At 44.5% G+C, this 11404-nt stretch overlaps 1 protein-coding gene across 1 annotated transcript in view; it reads right to left on the bottom strand.

The window, feature by feature from the left end:
* Positions 1–2910: 2910 nt before the first annotated feature.
* tmc2a (transmembrane channel-like 2a) overlaps positions 2911–11404 on the bottom strand; it is a 31349-nt gene continuing 22855 nt past the window's right edge. The window contains exons 16-20 of the mRNA XM_056291160.1: positions 10352–10591; positions 9893–10018; positions 8084–8162; positions 3519–3639; positions 2911–3131 (exon numbers count right to left, since the gene is read on the bottom strand). Coding sequence (XP_056147135.1) covers positions 2911–3131; positions 3519–3639; positions 8084–8162; positions 9893–10018; positions 10352–10591 — 787 coding nt within the window. The remainder of the gene's footprint in view (positions 3132–3518; positions 3640–8083; positions 8163–9892; positions 10019–10351; positions 10592–11404) is intronic.

The raw sequence follows: 11404 nt of genomic DNA, 5'->3' as shown, positions 1-11404 counted from the left end.
TTTGTGCTATTTTGTTACCCTAGGTGACGACACCGGCACTTCCGGTGGGAACTCGCGCTTGGCTAGCTCGGCTACGTTACATTAGTTTTGAAGGCTGCTTAATGTGCCCTGTGTCCTTCCCGAATACACGCTTTAAACTGACGGAAGAGGGCAGATGTGGAAAACGGACTCACACAGGTAAGTAAAAGTACTGTATCGTGCATGGATAATTAGACACGCTGGCCGCTCGCTAGCGAATCTGACCCTTTAGTCGAGCGGTTAGCGATGGATGTCCCCCGCGGTGCGGGCGATACGGGTTCGCCTTCCGGCCGCGGCACTTCCTGTGGTTGCGTTGTCCCCCGAATTCGCTACGGTACAAATGCTGCGGCACAAAATCCCCCTAGTGAGAATGCGAGGTTACCACTTTTACCTTAGTAAGACTTTAAGTGTTTGCTCTTAAATGTACTTAAAGTATTGAAATTAAAAGTACTTAAACACTGAAGTACCCTGACATAATGTAAAAGAACCCTAACCCGACTTCCCCTTCCTCCCCCAGTTTTAGGTACACTAATGACGTACTTGTACTCGTTCCACCACTGGATACTGTAAAGTTTTAAAATAAAAACTCAAATATCAAGAAGCTGCGTTTTGGGAACCTTTAGTGAAACTTTTGCATAACTACAAGGGTACATATGCTAGTGTGTCTGCTACCCACGGCCGCTAACACGCCTCTCTCATTCCGCTACTTCCGGGCTTAGCGTGACCCAAGAACGTCTCACATATACGACACTTAACCTAGAGCGCCACCTTGTGACCAGAATAAGAATTAAACCTAACACCAGAAACATTGCTAAACATGTTACAAAGCATGGACATATCAGACACGGATTTTCTGATTTTTATTACTTTTCCCTCACTTTCAGGTACCCTGAATGAAACAAAAGAGAAAAACAGGGAAACTAACCTAACCGAACCGAACCTAACCTAACCTAACCTAACCTAACCTAACCTAACCCAACCCAACCTAACCTAACCTAACCTAACCCAAACTAAACTAACCCAACCCAACCTAACCTAACCCAACCTAAACTAACCTAACCTAACCTAAACTAACCCAACCTAACCTAAACTAACCCAACCTAACCTAGACTAACCTAACCTAAACTAAACTAACCTAAGCTAACCTAACCTAAACTAACCCAACCTAACCTAAACTAACCCAACCTAACATAACCTAAACTAAACTAACCCAACCTAACCTAACCCAACCCAACCTAAACTAACCTAACCTCAATTAACCTAACCTAACCTAACCTAAACTAACCCAACCTAAACTAAACTAAACTAACCCAACCTAAACTAACCTAACCTAACTTAAACTAAACTAAACCAACTCAACTCAACATGGATGTAAAAAGTAGTAAACCAGGGTAAACTGAACACAAATTCAGAGCATTAATACCATGAGGGTGTTGTGAAAAGATGTTAGACTTTATTGCAAAGTCAGAACAGCAACAGTCTCAAAGTGTAAATGAAAGTGAACTCAAAAGCACTACAACAAGACGTGCAGCTAAAATAAAGTAAAACGGCATCATACCTTGATACAGATCATGTATGCATGCAAACTCAATGCTAATTACTGACACTGTGTAATTACTGAGTTTCATTCCTAACTGGGATAATTAGACCCATATATCAAAAATCCTTAAAATTTCCTCTGCCATAACAAAATCACAGCGGATGTTTGTTTTTTTTACATAATAAATTATAATATCATAATAAACTATTACATCATAATAAACTTTAACATGATAATAAACTATAGCATCATAATAAATTATAACATCATAATAAACTATAACATCATATTAAAGTATAACATCATAATAAATTATAACATTGTGGGAGTGCAGGAATGAGGAGACGGAGAGATCGAGTCGAGTTAATTCCGTTTACTCGCCACACAAAACAACACCGATGCAGCACAATCTCTCCTGGCAACCAGCTGACCAACCGCTAGGGGGCTGCAAACATGGCTGCCCCCGGAAACTCTAAGCAGCGCCTACATCAGCACTCTGAACGTCTGCCTTAAAGGAGCAGCAGCCCCTGGTGAATCTACCCTCAATTGTGTATCGCCACAACATCATAATAAATTATAACATCATAATAAACTTTAACATCATAATAAATTATAACATCATAATAAACTTTAACATCATAATAAACTATAACATCATAATAAACTTTAACATCATAATAAACTTTAACATGATAATAAACTATAGCATCATAATAAATTATAACATCATAATAAACTATAACATCATATTAAAGTATAACATCATAATAAACTTTAACATCATAATAAACTTTAACATCATAGACCTGTTTACATTCACTGTCATCTAAGAATCACTGTCCATTATGTTCTGGGTGGCGTTTACAATAATTATTTACATGGGAATATGGCTCTAGGAGCAGATTTAGTTGTCATGTTAGCTCCTTGTGGTTGAGTTCATTCTGAAATGTTTGATTTCTGCATAAAAATCATATCACAGATTATGTTGTATTAACCAAAGAAGGGTTGTGTGATCCCTGGATTTCCATATAAAAACATACTTTGCTAAGGGTAGTGTTGCAAAAGATGAAACTAAGCTTTCACTATACTGTATTGCAGAGAACACTGATAAAAACAAAACTCAGGTCACCTCCCAACATGTGATGTACTGAAAGGTAACTGCTCTGATCGTGTTCTGGAAACTGGGTCATCTCTGAGTGTCTAACAGAGTTTTCTTTGCCAAAAACCTCACATTTCAAAGGTCTCACAAGACAGAGTGTTTATTATCTGTGTTTGTCAAGAGAAAAATGAGCAGAGATTTCCTCAGGAATGAGCAAAACCAACAACGACGGTCGTCACTCCTATACTCTCCATTATCTTGGCCCTCTGCCACGACCTTGCCTGGCGCCCGTCCCCTGCTGTGGGCCATCACCGGGCTGTGGCCTGGATCCCCTCGGGCCTGGTGGCCGATTCACTGGCCCTTGAGCCTTGGGATTAGGTGATGCCAGAGCTACATCTTTCTGCAGGTTAACTGTCTTACCAGCCGCACCTGGCTTCACCTTAGCAGGCTTAGCATCCTGCTCTGGTTTGCTTTCTGTTAACACAGGAGATCAGGATGACGGCATATTAAAATATCTTTAAGTCAGACCAACACTAAAGTGACATTGTTTAATGTTTCTATTATGTTTATTAAATCTGGAGCATGTGTACACAACAAGTTGAGACTTCTGGTGCTTCAGTACACCACTTAATTCCACTCCTCAGACACATCTTCACATCTCTGTAGCGTAAATTAGCTGAATTTGGGGGCTGCAGCATATGCATGTAATCTAAGCTCTGTTTGTGTGCTAAAAACATGGACTCACCAGACGTACCAGACTTGGTGTTGTTGATAGCTACAAAGTGTTAAACTAACATGAGAACGTGTTTTCTGATGCTGAACACCACCAACGCCTCCTCCACAGGGGGCTTTTCTACTTACCAGGCTCCTGCGGAGAAGTAGGGGGAATGAGGGAGCGGTTGGGGAGCAGGTCCTCCAGGTCCTTCATGACCTGATTGGTGCTGTCTTTGTTGTTTCTCCGGTTCTTCTCCTCATCTCGAGCCTTAGGGCAAGGAACGATAACAAGATACCAAAAAGATCAAATTTAGTATCGTAAAAGATAAAAGATTAAAAGAAAAAAAATGTTTACAACGGATAACCCCTTTAATTAAAAAACACCAAGAGAAACCCCAGCCACTAAGGATGCACAAGTCAGTGCATTCTTAGTGTCGGTCCCAAGCCCGGATAAATGGGGAGGGCTGCATCAGGAAGGGCATCCGGCGTAAAGTCTTTGCCAAATCAAATATGCGGATCATAAATCAGATTTCTATACCGGATCGGTCGAGGCCCGGGTTACCAACGACTGCCACCGGTACTGTTGGGCAGCAGGGTGCCAGTGGAAACTATGCTACTGTTGGGAGGAGGAGAAGGAGAGGAGGAAGACATGTCCAGAGGCAGTGGGAGAGGAGGAAGGGTAGGAGTGTGGAGGTGAGAGTCGGAACTTTGAATGTTGGCACTATGACTGGTAAAGGGAGAGAGCTGGCTGACATGATGGAAAGAAGAAAGGTAGGCATACTGTGTGTGCAAGAGACCAGGTGGAAGGGGAGTAAGGCCAGGAGTATCGGAGGTGGGTTCAAACTCTTCTACCATGGTACAGAAGGGAGGCGAAATGGGGTCGGGGTAATTCTGAAGGAAGAGTATGTCAAGAGCGTGCTGGAGGTGAAGAGAGTGTCAGACAGAGTGATGAGAATGAAGCTGGAAATTGAAGGTGTATTGCTGAATGTTATGAGCACATATGCCCTGCAAGTTGGGTGTGAGATGGAAGAGAAAGAATAATTCTGGAGTGAGTTGGATGACGTGGTGGAGAGGGTACTCAAGGAGGAGAGAGTGGTAGGTAGGTCTTTATTTCAAAAATAGAAAACAAGCAACAAGTGGTGATTGGAGTGGACTTCAATGGGCATGTTGGTGAAGGAAACAGAGGTGATGAGGTATGGTGTCAAAGCGAGAAATGTGGAAGGACAGATGGTGGTGGATTTTGCGAAAAGGATGGAAATGGCTGTGGTGAAAGAGGGAGGAACACAGGGTGATGTACAAGAGTGGAGGAAAGTGCACACAGGTGGACTATATCTTATGTAGGAGGTGCGATCTGGAAGGGATTGGAGACTGCAAGGTGGTAACGGGGGACAACGTAGCTAGGCAGCATCATATCGTGATCTGTATGATGACTTTGGAGATCACTGAGAGGAAGAGAGTGAAGGCAGAGTGAAGGATCAAATGGTGGAAGTTGAAGAAGGAAGACTGTTGTGTGGAGTTCAGGCAGGAGTTAAGACAGGCACTGGGTGGTAGTGAAGAGTTGCCAGATGGCTGGGCAACCACTGCAGAAATAGTGAGGGAGACAGCTAGGAAGGTACTTGGTGTGTCATCAGGACAGAGGAAGGAAGACAAGGAGACTTGGTGGTGGAATGAGGGAGTACAGCAAAGTATACAGAGGAAGAGGTTGGCAAAGAAGAAGCAGGATAGTCAGAGAGATGAAGAAAGTAGACAGGAGTACAAGAAGATGCAGCATAAAGCGAAGAGAGAGGTGGCAAAGGCAAAGGAAAAGGCGTATGGTGAGTTGTATGACAGGTTAGACACTAAGGAAGGTGAAAAGGACTTGTACCGATTGGCTAGACAGAGGGACCGAGCTGCGAAGGATGTGAAGCAGGTTAGGGTGATGAAGGGTGATTTTTATTTCATCGAGTTTCTTGTTTAATGTTGACACCCCTTTTACGAAGAAATCTGTCATTGATGACAATACTGTGGTTGTTGACCACACTTTTAGGTTTGCTCCTTTTACTGTGGCTGAGGTCCACAAAGCCTTAAAACAAATGAACCCTAGAAAACCAGCTGGTCCGGCTCATTTGGATCCTGGTTTTTTAAAATTGGCAGCAGATGTTATCGCTGAACCTTTGACCCATCTTTTTAATCTCGCCTTGGTTACAAATGTAATCCCTAAGGTTTGGAAGGCTGCCTATGTTTTACCCCTTTTAAAAGGAGGGGATCCAACCGTGCTAAATAATTACAGACCAATTTCAAAACTTTCTGTAGTAGCCCAAGTATTGGAATCCCTAGTTAGTGAACAGGTGAAAGAGTATTTATACACTCAATCAATACTATCCAATCACCAGTCAGAGTTCAGGAAGAAGCATAGCACTGGTACCGCTGCCATGAAAGTTGTAAATGACATCAGCAGCGCGTTGGATAAAAAGCAACACTGTGAGTCTCCTTTTATTGACTTGTCCAAAGCCTTTGATACCGTGGATCACAATATTCTGATACAGCGACTTGTTAATACTGGCTTCTCTCTACAGGCTGTAGGTTGGTTTATCAATTACCTTACGGATAGGACCCAGGCTACCCAGTTTGAGGGGCTTACTTCTGAAGTCCAAACAGTCTGTAAGGGGGTCCCTCGGGGTTCTGTCCTGGGTCCACTTTTATTTACTGTGTACATGAATTGCTTGGGTGAAAATGTTCAAAACTCATCTTTCCATTTTTATGCAGATGATACGGTTATTTATTGTTATGCGGCTACTCTCAGCAAAGCTTTTGAGTATCTGCAAAATGCTTTTAACAGAGTGCAAGCTCAGCTTTATCAACTGAAGCTTGTCTTGAATGCTGAAAAAACAAACTTACGGTGTTTTCAAACACTAGGAAGTTAGAGTTAAATCAGAGCATTGTTACTACTCAAGGTAAACAAATTGAGGCAGTGTCCACCTACAAATACTTGGGATGTTTAATTGATGACCACCTGGTGAAAAAGCTGAAATTGAATTTAGGTTTTTATTTTAGGGACACGTCTTGTTTTTCTCTCGATGTCAGGTGAAGACTAGTTGAAGCAACCTTCTTGCCTGTTCTTGACTATGGTGACTTACTGTACTTGAAGGCATCAGCCCATTGTCTCCATAAGTTAGACACTGTGTCTCATGGAGCATTACGGTTTGTTACAAACTGTAGAGCTCTCCCTCATCACTGTGTCCTTTACTCCAAAGTCAGCTGGTCTGCTCTATCAACACGGCGACTTAGTCACTGGTAGGTTTTTATCTATAAGGCCATTCTGGGGACCTGCCCCTGTTATTTATCTATTATGTCCATAAAACATGGCTCTTATGGGTTACGGTCTCAGGACACCTTGCAAATGACTGTTCCTAAAGTTCGGAATGAACTGAGCAAGAAAGCCTTTATGTTTTCTGCACCACCTGCCTGGAATAGCCTGCAAAATAGACTTAAACTCCAGGACTTGGTTACTCTATCCACATTTAAAGGTATGGTTAAGTCTGTGGAATCTGAGTCTATTGGAAATTATAAATGTTTCAGTTGATAACAGGTTTGTATCTTTTCCTTCATTTTTATGCTATTTTGAACTTTGAGCTATTCTGTTGTCTTCGTTTGAGCGTGTGCTGAAACTGATGTACTGCTGCCATTCTTGGCCAGGTCTGTCTTGTAAAAGAGATTTTAATCTCTTTTACAAGAATACATATGCACGAATGAGAGGGAGGACAGTGGAATGATGAGAATGTAAGGAGTAGAGGTGACGAAGGCTTATGAGTTTAAATACTTGGGGTCAACTGTCCAAAGTAACAGGGAGTGCAGGAGAGAGGTGAAGAAGAGGGTGCAGGCAGGGTGGAGTGGGTGGAGAAGAGTGTCAGGAGTGATGTGTGACAGAAGGGTACCAGCAAGAGTTAAAGGGAAGGTTTACAAGATGGTAGTGAGACCAGCTATGTTGTATGGTTTGGAGACAGTGGCACTGATGAAAAGACAGGAGGAGGAGCTGGAGGTGGCAGAGATGAAGATGATAAGATTTTCACTGGGAGTGATGAAGAAGGACAGGATTAGGAACGAGTATATTAGAGGGACAGCTCAGGTTGGACGGTTTGGAGACAAAGCAAGAGAGGCAAGATGGAGATGGTTTGGACATGTGTGGAGGAGAGATGCTGGGTATATTGGGAGAAGGATGCTGAATATGGAGCTGCCAGGGAAGAGGAGCAGAGGAAGGCCGAAGAGGAGGTTTATGGATGTGGTGAGGGAGGACATGCAGGTGGCTGGTGTGACAGAGGAAGATGCAGAGGACAGGAAGAGATGGAAACGGATGATCAGCTGGGGCGCCCCCTAACGGGAGCAGCCAAAAGTAGTAGTAGTAGTAGTAGTAGTAGTAGTAGTGGTAGTAGTAGATACAATTTTGTTTTGGAGTCTAACTTGGCTAAATCACTGGTATTTCAGGCTTCATATTACCTGTATCAACAGCAGTCATTTTCATTCTGTGTTGGCATACATCTGCAGAATGTACTATATATTGTCAAAAATACTGCACACTGTGCGAAATGTATATATCAGCTAAATACTGGCCACTGGCCAATATTCATAAAAGACACACTGACTTAAATCTGTATGCTAATAAGTATTGCATGATACTATAAGTTCCTGTATGATACTATATGGGTGTGTGGAATGTGTGTGTTCAGTCTGCTCACCATCTGCATTTTCTTCTTCAGCTCCAAGTTGGCGGCCTTGTAGGCCTCAGACACTGCATTCAGGTAGTAAATGGCCAAGCTGTGAAGGCACACGTCACAATGACAAACAGGGGCCGGTCGCACCAGTTGTGTGTAGTTACTAAATCTAGTTGTCACGTAACTATTTACTACGTCACATTTTACACCACAATAAATAAACAGCAGATGCACCACCCCTGCAACTTATTACAATGAACTTATTACTAAATTCTCAACATAACAAGTGGGGGGGGGCATTAAATTTAGCTGAAAGAGAACTGTAACAACAGCAACAACACATTAGACCCGATTTTCAAATTACGTCTAAATTAGGTCAACAACAAAAATAACAATCGCCAGCTTCCATTTGGAACTTGTTTTTTTTGGGGGGGTTGGGGGGGGCCTCCTTTTTCTCTCAAATTATATCCGGCCAATCACCCCACTCTTCCAAGCCGTCCCGGTCGCTGCTCCGCCCCCTCTGCTGATCCGGGGAGGGCTGCAGACTACCACATGCCTCCTCCCATACATGTGGAGTCACCAGCCACTTCTTTTCACCTGACAGTGAGGAGTTTCACCAGGGGGACGTAGCGCATGGGAGGATCACGCTATTCCCCCCAGTCCCCCCTCCCCCCTGAACAGGCGCCCTGACCGACGAGAGAGGAGGCGCTAGTGCAGCGACCAGGACACATACCCACATTCGGCTTCCCACCCGCAGACGCGGTCAATCGGCTCCGTGCATAACTTTAGTCCACTGACTTCCGGTTTCTACTGCAGCGGTCATGCTGGTTTCCTGTTTGTTGGAGCGTGCCGTTGACAATGTTTTTCGCGATGTCTGCAAGATTGACTATGAATAAATGTCGACCACATGCACACAACTTTCGACAAACTTTCGCTTGCACCTACCAGCAAACCGGTGAAACGTTTCAAGTTGTAAATATCAAGTTACGTCCGCAATTATGAGGGGACGGACGGAATTGTATGTGGCATCGCGAAAACTATGCCATTGTCAACAGCACACGCCAACAAACAGGAAACTGGCGTGACCGCTGCACTAGAAACCAGAAGTTATGCACAGGCTCGATTGTGTCTGTAGGGACGCCCGACCAAGCCGGAGGTAACGCGGGGATTCGAACCGGCGATCCCCATGTTGGTAGGCAACGTAAAAGACCGCTATGCAACCCGGAAGTCTAAAAGCATCAATACTAACTGGTGAGTAGCTGACAGACGGTACGAAGGAAAATAAAGAAAATCAAGAGGTCTGTCTGAATGTGCCGGGATCCACACTGCACGTGAGGCGGTGTGTAACGGCTATACTCACACCACGAGTAACACGTGAGGCGGTGTGTAAGGGCTATACTCACACCACGAGTAACACGTGAGGCGGCGTGTAACAGCTATACTCACACCACGAGTAGCACGTGAGGCGGTGTGTAACAGTTATACTCACGCCACGAGTAACACGTGAGGCGGTGTGTAACAGTTATACTCACGCCACGAGTAACACGTGAGGCGGTGTGTAAGGGCTATACTCACACCACGAGTAACACGTGAGGCGGTGTGTAAGGGCTATACTCACACCACGAGTAACACGTGAGGCGGTGTGTAAGGGCTATACTCACACCAAGAGTAGCACGTGGGGCGGTGTGTAAGGGCTATACTCACACCACGAGTAGCACGTGAGGAGGCGTGTAACAGCTATACTCACACCACGAGTAACACGGGAGGCGGTGTGTAAGGGCTATACTCACACCACGAGTAGCACGTGAGGCGGTGTGTAAGGGCTATACTCACACCATGAGTAACACGGCTGGGATGATGAGGCCGGGGTTGGCTGCGTAGCTGAAGAGGGTTCCCATGAAGGCGGGCAGGTCCAGCTCAATAGTCTCCATGATCACATCAAACATCTTCGCCTTCCCGCTGAGGAGAGTAGGTCCAGTTACACACTTGTAAACGTGTGTGTGTGTGTGTGTGTGTGTGTGTGTGTGTGTGTGTGTGTGTGTGTGTGTGTGTGTGTGTGTGTGTGTGTGTGTGTGTGTGTGTGTGTGTGCCGTAGTATGACCGTCACTGTGTGTGACTCTACACAATACACACATATTTTCATGTGTTTTTATTACTTAGTCATTACCATCGTTGGACTCACTTCATAAACCTAATTTCTAACGAAACAGAGAAGAAGAAGAAGACGAAGAAGAAGAAGAAGAAGAAGAAGAAGAAGAAGAAGAAGAAGAAGAAGAAGAAGAAGAAGAATACCTGAAGGGCCCACAGTCAAATGAGGGAGGCAGAGACATGATGGTGTAAACAACAGGTAAGAGGCTGAGGAAGAGGATGAGGAGGAGGAGGCCCATATAAAAGTTGTTGGATTTGGAGGCCTTGAAGACCCTCTGATGGGGGACGTTGGTGGCCATCACAGCCCAGCACTGGTAGTACATGGAGGTGAGGAGACGGATTACGTTGATCCCAACCAGACCCGGTGCATAAAACGCCCCCATCCTGAAACACACACACACACACACACAGTTGCACTCTATGAAATGTTCCACAGCCGGGAAGTTGGCGAATCTAACAATGGAAATGACGAGACATGATGAGATATGACTTGACATAACAGGAGGAAGCATGCTATTGTATGGCATGACTGTGTGGCTGTTGTGTGGCATGACTGTGTGGCTATTGTATGGCATGACTGTGTGGCTGTTGTGTGGCATGACTGTGTGGCTGTTGTGTGGCTATTGTGTGGCATGACTGTGTGGCTATTGTATGGCATGACTGTGTGGCTGTTGTGTGGCATGACTGTGTGGCTGTTGTGTGGCTGTTGTGTGGCATGACTGTGTGGCTATTGTATGGCATGACTGTGTGGCTGTTGTGTGGCATGACTGTGTGGCTATTGTATGGCATGACTGTGTGGCTATTGTATGGCATGACTGTGTGGCTGTTGTGTGGCATGACTGTGTGGCTATTGTATGGCATGACTGTGTGGCTATTGTATGGCATGACTGTGTGGCTGTTGTGTGGCATGACATGACAGGATGTAGCTATATACTCCACTGAGGCAAATGTGTAATTTGTGATATGTACAACTAAAAGTGGTTTGACTTGTTGTGATTTCAGTTGGGGTGGTGTGACATGACACCATGTGGCTGTTGGGTAAAAATGTGTGATGTGACATGATGTGACATGATGTGACATGATGTGATATGGCGTGGCGGGATGTGATGTGATGTTATATGACGTGACAGGATGTGATGAGTCGTGACGTGGCATGATGTGATGTTATGTGATGTTACGTGACAAGATGTGACATGG

Source organism: Lampris incognitus, chromosome 12 (assembly GCF_029633865.1).
Source record: "Lampris incognitus isolate fLamInc1 chromosome 12, fLamInc1.hap2, whole genome shotgun sequence".
NCBI classification, from domain to species: Eukaryota; Metazoa; Chordata; class Actinopteri; order Lampriformes; family Lampridae; genus Lampris; species Lampris incognitus.
The sequence above is the reverse complement of the archived record's forward strand: the minus strand, read 5'-3'. Positions and strand labels throughout refer to the sequence as shown.